The sequence below is a fragment of the Camponotus vicinus genome, unplaced genomic scaffold, assembly GCF_025532165.1.
Source record: "Camponotus vicinus isolate PSW18456_S1 unplaced genomic scaffold, iyCamVici1.0 SCAF_10, whole genome shotgun sequence".
NCBI classification, from domain to species: Eukaryota; Metazoa; Arthropoda; class Insecta; order Hymenoptera; family Formicidae; genus Camponotus; species Camponotus vicinus.
In genome coordinates this window covers 9,532,323-9,544,958 of record NW_028141946.1, presented here as the reverse complement: position 1 = coordinate 9,544,958, position 12,636 = coordinate 9,532,323, and the positions used below count along the sequence as shown (strand labels likewise).

General features: G+C 32.6%; 1 protein-coding gene across 2 annotated transcripts; it reads right to left on the bottom strand.

The window, feature by feature from the left end:
* Positions 1-6,615: 6,615 nt before the first annotated feature.
* Positions 6,616-11,290, bottom strand: Afg3l2 (AFG3 like matrix AAA peptidase subunit 2). Of its 2 annotated transcripts, none has more exons than XM_083079690.1 (13): positions 10,902-11,290; positions 10,343-10,481; positions 9,932-10,247; positions 9,699-9,792; positions 9,460-9,625; positions 9,208-9,343; positions 9,010-9,128; positions 8,600-8,875; positions 8,287-8,514; positions 7,920-8,146; positions 7,670-7,846; positions 7,331-7,549; positions 6,616-7,243 (listed from the first exon to the last, which is right to left on the bottom strand). In XM_083079690.1, exons 1-13 carry the CDS (start codon positions 10,986-10,988, stop codon positions 6,956-6,958), a joined length of 2,472 nt encoding a protein of 823 aa, XP_082935816.1. In that variant the 5' UTR covers positions 10,989-11,290; the 3' UTR covers positions 6,616-6,955. The 2 variants fall into 2 exon arrangements, with proteins under 2 accessions (XP_082935816.1, XP_082935818.1); XM_083079692.1 differs by lacking the exon at positions 10,902-11,290 and adding an exon at positions 10,560-10,717.
* Between the last annotated feature and the right edge of the window lie 1,346 nt (positions 11,291-12,636).

Below are 12,636 nucleotides of genomic sequence, written 5' to 3'. Positions count from 1 at the left end.
CCTTAGTATTAATAGGAATTGTTGCTCAATTTGTTTGTTTTATGTTATAAAGTTTCGAGATTCGCTGTATCTAGTCATACAATTATTTTTACGGGTAGAACGCGATTCCTATCTTTTAGCAATATCATAAAAAATCGCGTATGTAGCACACGATACACTGAAACTGAAATATAGATAAAGAGATATTATATTTGAGAGATATTTTTTTGCATTTCGAGCAGGAAGAATGAAAAGAGTGAATCGCGTATGAATGCGTTTTATAGACGATGCAATCCGCAACGTCATACTAAAGATATGACCAAAAAGGGGGAAGCAGAGGGAGGAGCAGGAGGGTGGAATTATAAGGAGAGAAGAAAAAGTACTTACGATCTAGTCAACAAGTTGCGCTTGAATTACATCCCTTTTATCTTAGTTGCCTAAGGCGGTATAAGCGAGAAGGAAAAGTGACGCTTATTTTCTCTCTCGACGTATATTTTAAAATCCCTACTTTCTTTTTTCTCCCCCATTTCTCCACGCGCACGTCCTTAAAGCGTTTCTAATATAACATATTTTGGTACAAAAAATTTTACGAGCGATTGTAAGATAGCGGGGGTGGGTTTGACCGAACTTAATTAATTAAACGCGTGGAACGGCGTACACGCTTATCGTTAACGAGATTAGCGCCCAGTAAGCGAGAGAAAGAGAGAGATTTAGTGATTTTAGTTAGTACAAAAGTATCAACACCAAGTAGACCTCGATCGCTTTTTTCGTCGTAGAAATGCAGCGATAAACGGGAGGAGAAGTCATCTACGATTCATTTTCTTCCTTCCTCTCGAAAACGCGACGGGCAGGTAACGTCGAGATGCACCGAAATGTAAAAATAAGATATGAGAGAAATATACGTGGAATAAAATTCACGACATTATTAATGCAATAATAATTGAACGAAGCAACGAAATTAATATAATAACGCGGATATGATAAAATAATTGACCTGAGAAACATAAGCGATTATTCGTTTCTAATTTGCTTATCGTGCATTGATGTATTATCGATGTATCTATCGCAGGTTGGATCTTTTTCCCGCAATATGATGATGAAATGATAGAGGTTTTACAGAAATTGAAATTTCCCTTAAGCGAACTTTTAATTCGTCTATTTTCTGCAAGACGCACTCGTCGACATTGGGCTCGTATTTTGTTCTTATATTTCGTATCTCGACTCGTATAAAGTCGTCTCGCAAAAAAGTAGATTAGTAGCCTTACGGGAAATCACGAAACACACGTAATTCTGCAACTCGGCCACGTTTTTTCGTAATATTTGAGATATTACCTATAGATACTCGTCTCTCTTGTACCGTATTACAATACTCGACAGTCAATCGAATCTATAATTAATAGAGTAACTCATAACGGTAGTCAATAATAGGAAAAAGATGTAACGTGAAGGAGGATCCGCGAGATCGTACCAAGTTGAGTCCCAAGTGAATTCCATCGAGGGTACGTGAACATCGTGGCACAGTTTACAGTAGTTTTAGTATCGCAAGTAAGAAGGGTGACAAGAAGTGAAACGATGTTTCGTGGCACGATTTCGTGTACCATATTTCGCGTACATATTTGTACTCGCTGGTAACATAATAATTTTCTCAATTTGAAATTTGGGAAACCCGCGAGATGATTAACAAATTTTCGTTTATAACGAAATGTATTATTGATTTCCTATCTTCATGATTTATCAGAGTTATTATCCTTTTGTAAATAAATATTAAAGGAAAAATAAATTATAGAATTATATAAATATTAAAAAAAGAATAAATTATAAATAATAAAGTAAATTAAAATAGTAAGTTAGAAATAATAAATTATAAATTATAAATTAAAACACTAGAGAACAAAAATATTGAAATCTTTCATTATCTTTGTATTACAATATAAATAATTATTAATATTATTGTTAATTTATAATTATACAAAGGAGTTTTATTAATAGAAATATTTATTTATTCGCATCGATCTCTGTTTTATGTGAATTTAATCAAGCTATAACGCAAATGAAAATGTGTCCACGAAATCTTGCCACAAAATCGATACTCATCGACGCGAAACATTCAATGAAAGAAATAGAGCAAGAAAAGAACATCCCTTATTGCAATAGAATTGTCGAAAGGATGAGCAAAAGTCACAGAACTGATACTCGTAAGCGCAAGATAGATGGGCACAGCTATTGCTATTTAAAAAGAGAAAGATACACAGATATGATTTAAGCCAGGCTCCAGGACGATCATGCCTTATACGTTTCTCACGTCTGGGCAAAGTTCTTCTGTATTACGTGTATCGGGTCTGAATGAAAACAACAGTAACCTCGCAAATTGGGCGCATTCGTCTTGGAACTTTTTCGTTTTAGACAAACAATATGAAGACGTCAGACGGATTAATCCTTATCTGAGCAACCTAAAGTAAAACAGCCACTTATAAAAATATTGTATAAAATAAAAATATATTTTGTTAATTTTATATATAAAATATTTTTTATATAAAATATTTCAGTCATCTCTCTCCATATATATATATATATATATATATATATATATATATATATATATATATATATTTGTTTTTAAACGATTAAAAATAATATAGAATTTTATAAAACTGGAAATTTATTTTAGAAAAGGAATAAGTTTATTTTGTGAATTTGATAAGTCAATATTGCCCAGATAAGGATTGATATATATTCATAATTATACATAAATTATATGAAAACATTTTCTTCGATCTTACTGTATCAAAATATGAAGCAAGAGCAATTATTCGCATTTATATGGATCTAATCCTTTACAGTCGAACCTTTTTTATGATAAGACAAATTATATATATACATGTATCAAGTCGAATGTAAAGAGAGGAGCATCCGATAGAGAAATAACATGCAAGCAACAATAATGTACGAATGAGATAGAAGGAGCGCTGTCACACATTATTATAAAAACTCCCAATTAAAGAGGACCAAGTTGCTAAACCGTTTCTATGCCACGCGCACGCGGGGCGAATTTAACAGTCGTCGTAGTATACATATATCGTCTTCGAGGTGATAAGAATCGTCAATATAAGCGATAGAGAGAATAACTTACTCAACTAATTGAATGTTAATATATCGAACGTAAAAAGAGAACAACGAAAATGTGACAAGCATTGTACACGTAAATATAAAAATAATACAATTAGATACACAGAGAAGCAAGATACCCATCACATTAATTATATATTGTATAAATATATATTTATATATTTATACAATATATGATATACAATTATATATATAATATAATTATTATATATTATATATAATTATATATATTTATATAATAATTATATATTATATATTATAATTTCATATATATATATATATATATATATATATATATATATATAATTATAATATAAATATATGTTACATACACACACGCACGCACACATAGATGTATGTACATGTATGTATTAATTGACGGAACTACACTAAACCCAAGAATTTTTATTCATTTTCAATTCGATCAAAATATAAAAATTTACGTTTTAATAAATTATGTTCGAATAGATTATATTAACATTATATTTGCTGCATTTTGGTGGCAGAAATAAAATAATGCATTTGTTGCGTAATATTTTCGACAACAAATAATGTGAAGCTCTTTGACTCTTATTGATTTAATCGCTCGCGCGCAAAGCGCTATATATAATTTATTTCCTATTAAAATTGTTTCCATGTTCTTTTTCTGTTCGAGATTTTTGAAAATAAATAGACGGAATAAGACGAAGAGAATTTCAAATATGATTCCGTCAATTAATATATTTCCGGAATTATTGTACTTGATTCTAATGGAAAGCGAAGCAAAGAAATATGTCACGATAGTCAATGTATTAAGGAGATAAAATTGCGAAATTGCGCATTTTGCGCGCACATTCATACATACACATGTACACAAATTTGCGGAGAAGCAGGCATGATCACCGGCTAAACCTGGCTTTTCAAGAAAACGGGCGGAGAGGGAAAAGATAGAGAGAAAAAAAACGCATATAAGGAAACATAGGGTTTAGATTAGTGTGATACAAGGTACGACAAAGCAATAATTTAGTGATTGTACGATATACTTGATTAGCGAATTAGTGCTAAGTTAACGATACTTTCGAAATCTATAAATATTTACTCGATATAAATCGTATAGTTTTGTAGAAACGCTGGGAAGATTGCCATTTCAGAGTAAAACTGTCTTGGGATCAAAAATTTAGGAAAAAAAGAAAAAAAAAGAAAAAAATTGGTAGTTTGAATGCGAATGAGCAGGGACAAAGAGCCGCAATACATATACATAAACTCTGATCAGAAATCCACAAGGATCTTTTTCTTTCGTATCGGCAAGAGACAAACTTTTCTTGAATAATTGAAAAAAAAATATATAAAAGAAGAAGCAATCAACTGGTCCTATTTCGAGAAGGTTGTGTGAGTTTTTCATAACGGAATGAGCTTTGAATAATTGAAATACTCGTTCGATTATATCGACAAAAACCAAGATAGATACATCGCCTTTAAATTCCGATAGTATGATGCAATGCTTCATCATTAGAAGGTAAGAGTCATCTTATACAGGTGCCAAATTTATGCATGCCGAAAGAAAAAGATTTGCGAAAAGAAGCAGAAGAAAAAAAACTGATTCATACTTAAATATTAATAATTCGCAGAGCAGAGCTTGTATCGCTTATAATCAGTGATTTATGACATTCGCTTATCTTCACATATTGCTGATGATACACCGTATATAATGAAAATCCTCACTTGAAGAAAGAGACTGAAATGAATATATAAGTCTTTTTTTTATAATTTTGTTAAAACTATTCCTTCAAAAGAATCGTTTGGCATCATTATTAACTACTACAGTGTATAATATTCAATGACAATTTGTCATTTTTAACAATATTATCGTGGAAAAATAAAGAATTTGCATTTTATAGAAATGAGATCGCGTCAGCAGAAGGTTTACTCTGAACGTCAAAGTTTTAATGGAAGATGAAAGGAACGCGAAGAATTTATTGCTATCGGAAACTTGTAACCGTAAATAAATTTGTAGCGTAAATAAAAAAGTGAATTGATAGAGGAATTCACTTCTTTCAACACATCCCGGAGCAACTTTATATATAAAATTTTTAGAAAATATACACACAGCGCGCAATTTATTAGCAACGGTTCGATTTTTATATCGCTTATTTTTCATCACGCATGGGTATTAATTTCTTAAACGTCATTAAACTAATAAGAGATATCTCTGCAAAAGCATCGCAATAAGAAATATTGTCTGCAATGTATTGAAATAAATATGTGCAGCATGAGAAATATATGATAAATCAGCCGTTTTATAAATCTTTATTTTTTCGAAATACGCGGAAACGCGTGCATACGAATCTATTATTTGCGATTTACCCTTATTTAAGTAAAGCCGATAATTCGATAATTGTATCGTTGTAATGTCAAGATTGATTCATTATGCTATGTAACTTTTTCTCATAGAAAATTTTGCGAATTATCATTACAAGAACTTGTGCATGTACGAAAGGTGATAAAGGTGAATATGCCAACTTTGGAACAATGTAACACCAAACTTCAACTAGAAATATGTACACGTCGCGCGTACTTTTTAATGTCAAACCAGACTTTATTAGTCATTTATAACGTCGTGTCGTTGCATCTGTACACCTATATCCGTCGATATAAAACGATTATCCCCTTTGAAGGGAACAGAGAGAGACACTGTGCTCAACATCTTCGCAGATTCAGTACCTGTCACGCTCTATTCTAATACGATGCTAAGATCTCCATGAAGGATTTATGCTCGTATCTCAGATAACAAGAGTATTTAAAAAAAAAACACGTTCTAATCTCTTCAGATAATTTTTTAACACATTTAAAAATTTTTCCAGATTTCATATTCCGATTTTTTTTCATTAAAATACTCAAACTAATAATCATCAGGTCGGATTTCGCGTGTCAGGTGTTGAATCGAGCGTAATTGACAAGACACGAAGAAGCACTCGCCCGAGATACGTAGGATAAAACGTTTTACGGATGACGACAAATATACGAGCTCGACCAACATGAGTGAACCACGAATAAAAAATTGCGGCGGATACACTTTTACAAATTTTACGTAGCACAAACCGCAGCAACGTTCCACGTCATTGCGGTGTCTCGACAAAAGCAATTTTACGTACATATATACATATACATATATATATATATATATATATATATATATATATATATATATATATAATTTACAGCGATGTGCAATAAGCGACACACGTCAGACGTAATTAATTCGTACCCAGTAATGTAATGCAGAAGCCGATCGTGTTACTGATATGTTTCTTATCAATAAACTAAACCTTAAATATGGATTGCACATTGAACGATTTATTCGATTTTATTTATTCCTATAATCTTCGAGTTTATTTTTCGAGGAGGTATATACGCTATTTTAGAAAAATGTGAGAATTAATAAATATGTAATAATAAAATCGTCCACCTCTTATTCCACCAAAATATGTGAAGGGTGATGACAAAATTATATCAAAGAAATGTATCCAAAAATTAACCAAATATCTACATAATTTTATTACTATAACGCAAGAGATCGTAAAGTTTCTAAGAGTTTTGCGAGTTTGTATAGTATTATTTCGTACAATATTATTCTCAGCTAATATAATGATGAAAACGGATTTGCGACGTGAGGAAAAAATTGTAGAATGCTGTAATTTCGATTTAATTACAAGAAAAGAGCATCACGTCAAACTGACGGCTTCATCATATACAACGGTTACAACAGCTGATGCAGCTGAATATACTGTTAAATATCCGTAAACTTATATTGTTGTTGATTGTGTATTTCGAACTATTATACACAGCAGTTGCGAGACTAAAATATTACAGGTTATAATCGTTGCTGCGGCTGTTTATTACTGGAGGCTGCTTTAGAAGGCTGCACCTGCGACTCGCCAGACTCTGCTGCTTTGTCCTTTTTGTCACCGTCCTCGGAGGACTCTTCTTTAGGTTTGTTCCATTCTTTCAAACCTTCCGGTAATGTAGTATCTTCTTCAAAGGATCCAGTACCTTCGACGAATTCTTCATAGGTGGATTTCTCGCGGAAGGGCCGAGGACCAAGTAATTCGATCATATCGTCCCTGCTTAAAATTTCTTGCTTCAACAATCGCTCGGCAACCTGAAATTGATGTCGTTATTTTGATTACAGCTTGACGCGCACGTAAACTCATTTTACTATTTAAATAGATGATATAATATTGCTTACCTTAGTTACGTTTTCTTTGTGCTCGTCTAGAAGGGTTCGTGTTCGCTTATGCGCCCTATCGATCAAATCTCGGACTTCATTGTCAATAAGTTGCGCAGTATATTCGGAATATGGCTTGTCCAGGACCATATCTCCCGGCTTCGGCATTTGAAAGCTGACATTGCCGACCTTTTCGTTCATACCATATTGCATAATTTGCGCATACGCAATTTCTGTGATCTTTAAAACAAATCCGAAATATACTGATCAATTCGATGAGATAAAAAGATACACATCAAAATGTAGACCATGAGAGTAAAAATACCGTCTCATTATTCTTACAGTTAATTATAATAATACCTTTTGTAAATCATCCTGAGCGCCTGTGGTTATGCGACCGAAAAAGATTTCTTCCGATACTCGTCCACCGAGCGTCATGCACATTCGATCGAATAACTGTTCCTTCGTATAAAGATACTGTTCACGTGGCAAATACTGGGCATATCCTAATCCTTTACCGCGCGGAATAATAGACACCTGAGGGAGATAACAAAAGTCTGATAATAGCGAAGAAATTGTATTGCTGCGAAAAATGGATAAAATACAGTACCTTCAGCAGTGGATCCGCATACTCTAAGAACCAACCGGCTACCGCATGACCTGCTTCATGATACGCGACCGTCTTCTTCTCCTCAGGTTGTAATACATTGGTCTTCTTCTCCATACCAGCAACTACCCTCTCGATAGCTTGTTCAAAATTTTTAAGTTGAATATTATCATTCAAATCTCTTGCCGCGATTAGAGCCGCTTCATTGCAAACATTCGCGATATCAGCTCCTGAAAAAATCTATACATGATGTCCTGACAGTTTTCATCTAGTTTTCATTCTGGATATAAATATTTGTTAATATTTATCTACTCTTATATATATATATATATTTTTTTTTTTTGTAAAAATACTCAATACAATTACATACCTGTAAACCCAGGGGTCAAAGAAGCCATTTTTCTCGCTAACTGATCTTTGTCTAATAAAGTTTTCAAAGGAGCTAAATGTACTTTGAAAATGGATGCCCGTCCTTTGATATCTGGCGCTGGTACAAATATTTGCCTATCAAATCTTCCAGGTCTAAGTAACGCCTTGTCTAAAATGTCTACCCTATTAGTCGCCGCTAACACCACCACATTAGTCGTCGTGTTAAATCCTTAAAGAAGATAGTGAACATTAAAAATTATTCTCCATAATTTCAATCTCTTCATAGTTGCATAACACCATTACATCCAACATACCATCCATTTCTACCAAGAGTTGATTCAATGTATTTTCTTGCTCAGAATGTCCTGCAAAGTTTCGACCTCCTCTTTTTCGTCCAACCGCATCAATTTCGTCAATAAATAATATACACGGTGCATGCTTCCGTGCCATAGAGAACATATCGCGCACTCTAGATGGACCAACACCCACAAACATTTCCAAGAATTCCGAACCGGATACTGTAATGAATGGTACGTCCGCTTCACCAGCCGTAGCTTTGGCTAACAAAGTTTTACCAGTACCAGGCGGCCCTATGAGAAAATTAACATATACTCTCTTATAACGTTTCAAATTCGATGACATATTTTAAATATAAGTTCATTCTCTCCTTCTCTCTAAATATCTAAAATTAAAAATTACATTTTATTTAAATTATTAAAGTTACCTGTTAACATGGCGCCTTTTGGAATCTTAGCTCCGAGATCTATATATTGCTGCGGGTTTTTTAAGAAATTTACAAACTCCATAATTTCAATTTTAGCTTCTTCACATCCAGCTACATCTCTAATATGTAATGAAATTTTTCATTAATGAACAAGAAATGAAAAATAACTTATATAATGACAAACTGTTTATTACTTACTTAAATCGTACACCAATATCTTTCGAATTTATTAGTTTCGCAGTTGATTCCATTACTGTACCAAAAAGTCCACCTCTTTTACCTCCTTTACCAATCATTGCTTCTGCAGATCTTCGCATAAAGTAAATGAGCAATCCTAAAATATATTATTTTTTTTTATATGTATAGATTATATATTTTTTTGATATATAGAATACATAAAGATTATTTTGCTATTATAATAATTAATAAAATTAATAATTAATTATTTACCCAACATGAAAATCTGTGGCAAATATGTTATTATATTTGCAGTTTCTACTTCATTTTTGTAAACCACAGGAATATAATTCTCAGGTCCCATGTTTAATTCTATTTGTGCATTTTCTAGATTTCTTTCAAAAGTATCAGTACTTCCAATATTGAACCACAATACATCCTATAAAAAAATATAAATTCTAATACTGACAAATAAGTGAACTCTACCACTGATTTCACAAAGGCAAACTTACAGAGCCATCGACAGTATGTCCAGGTAAAAGTCTTACTCGCACCCACTTTTTGTTTACTACTTCTAATTTGTCAACAAGACCTTTACTTAAATAACTAAGAGAAAGAAAGATGTAATAATATTAGCATGACTATAAGTATTGACTACTTATGTTTTTTATAATCAATATACACTTGCTATTTTATCAAAACATATATTAAGGATTATATATAATTACATAGGAATATAATTTACTTGTATGTAAATTCCCTCCATGTGATCTCCTTTTGATTGAGGTCCTGAGAAAGTACATACGCAAGTAGACCAGTTGCTCCAAGTGCACCCAAAATCATAAATGTCTTATCCTTGTCGCCACCTTCAAACGATTTACCTCCTCGCTTTGAACTATCACTAAAAACTTTAAATGTCCACTGGAAACCTGAATCTTTGGAACTTGATGATGAGCTGGAGGTAGACGAAGAAGGTTTTTGTGTAGTAGTTTTTTTACTCGATGCTTCTTCCGCCTTTTTAGCAACATTTTCAGCACTACTTTCAGCACTTTTAGCTCCACCTATATCGACAGTATTATATTATATCACTTATTCAAAACTATACAAATTGATTTAAAAAAAAGAGAAAATGAAAAAATATAAAAATATTAGGAACCTGGTTTGAAGAATTTCTCGAATCCTTTAGGAGGCTGTTTACAAAATAATCTCCATTTCTGCTGCAACTCTTCAATCATGGATAATGTTGTGCCATTTTTAAACATGCTTCCATGCCATAGAGTTAAGTGTCGCTTCAACTGAAAAAATACAATTAACTTAATGTTATTGTTTTAGTGGCAAAAGATATTTGAAAAAAATGACAAGATTTATGTCACCATTCTTGATTTTTCAGACATATAATCTTCCAATGAAAACTGCAAGTAACAAACACAATCGATGTAAACTATAAATTAGATCACGATTACGCAGAAAGATGTAAGAGACAACAAACACGTGAATGTTTCTCGTTTAGAAACGTAATTATTTATCTAATGCTTATCGACCGTGAATACGTTAATCACACGACAATCGCGGATATTCAGGATTGCGTAAAACGATCGAGCAGCATGATGACATTTGTCGTGTCACTTTCGTAAAAACGCGCAACACGACGATTATAGCGCGTTACATCGCGAATATTACGGACACAGGGTATGGACGACAGGTTATGACGGTACCTGAAGCGTGTCGAAATAACCTTTCTGAGTGGACCTGAGGATCAGTCTTTCCAGTTTGCTGGCCGACGAGAGCATTTGGTGCGCCATACTTGGGTGGTGTTAACTTGGATGGGCCTGCGATGGGATTTAGTCTCGTCTTATTATTAACGTTTCGCTGAAAAATCTCTGCGACGCACTACCGGCCGCGAGCAACCATTTCAGTTACTGACGATGAAGCGATACCCGCGGCTCGAGGCTCAACGGCGAGGACGGCACGCATTGGCTCCGGATCCCGAGCGCCGGTGCTGTCGTCATCGGGGCATGTGTGTAATCAGTTTCCGCGCGAAACCCTTATCTCTTTATGCTCTTCGTGTAAAATTTTCTTGCCTTTTTTTTTCGAAATTCCGAATAAACTGAAATTTGTTAACTGAAAAAGTAATCAGCCTGCGATATCTTTTCTAAATCGCAACGATTCGATTATTATAATTTCCTCGCAGAGAATATACAGGGTGTCCCATTTTAATGTCCCACCCCAAATAACTTTCTTATTTTTAATTTTAGAAAAAGATGTTTCAAACAAAAGTTGTATGGTTTCAAGGGGGACATAAGGTGGTGTCATTAGTTTGACCTTGAATAGTTGCTTCAAAGTCACGTGAAGGTCACCGTCAATTTTTTAAATGGAACCTCCTATTTTTTATTGCATATTCTTGTAGCTCATCTCGAGGGCTTTCCAAAACACTATAATAAAATATTTTTCCCTCAAGTACTTTTTGAGTTATAAAGCTTGAAATGATTTCTTAATTTTACATAATCCGTAAAATATTATATTATAACCGTAAAATATCTTGTAAAATATTCATTTTTCGATTATCTTACCTTAATACTTTTATGTACAAAATAATGAGAGGAATCAATTGGTGTAAAGGAAACACATAGTTGTTTCGAAGAAAAAATATGTAATTTGCAATTAACAATTACATATTTTTTCTTAAAAATAACTATGTTTTCTTTACACACCAATTGATTCCTCTCATTATGTTGTACATAAAAGTATTAAGGTAAGATAATGAAAAAATGAATATTTTACAAGATATTTAAATATATATATAACATTACAAGATATAACATTATAATATTACAAGATATTTAAATATATATATTTTACAAGATATTTAAATATCTTGTAAAATATTCATTTTTTCATTATCTTACCTTAATACTTTTATGTACAACATAATGAGAGGAATCAATTGGTGTAAAGAAAACATAGTTATTTTTAAGAAAAAATATGTAATTGTTAATTGCAAATTACATATTTTTTCTTCGAAACAACTATGTGTTTCCTTTACACCAATTGATTCCTCTCATTATTTTGTACATAAAAGTATTAAGGTAAGATAATCGAAAAATGAATATTTTACAAGATATTTTACGGTTATAATATAATATTTTACGGATTATGTAAAATTAAGAAATGATTTCAAGCTTTATAACTCAAAAAGTACTTGAGGGAAAAATATTTTATTATAGTGTTTTGGAAAGCCCTCGAGATGAGCTACAAGAATATGTAATAAAAAATAGGAGGTTCCATTTAAAAAATTGACGGTGACCTTCACGTGACCTTGAAGCAACTATTCAAGGTCAAACTAATGACACCACCTTATGTCCCCCTTGAAACCATACAACTTTTGTCTGAAACATCTTTTTCTAAAATTAAAAATAAGAAAGTTATTTGGGATGGGACATTAAAATGGGA

Coding starts and splice junctions, on each gene's coding strand:
- Afg3l2 (XM_083079690.1), bottom strand. CDS start 10,988: ATGGCGCACCAAATGCTCTCGTCGGCCAGCAAACTGGAAAGACTGATC. Junction 9,793..9,931: donor TGGAGGGAATTTACATACAA/GTAAATTATATT, acceptor TCTTTCTCTTAG/TTATTTAAGTAAAGGTCTTG. Junction 9,344..9,459: donor GCCACAGATTTTCATGTTGG/GTAAATAATTAA, acceptor AATATATTTTAG/GATTGCTCATTTACTTTATG.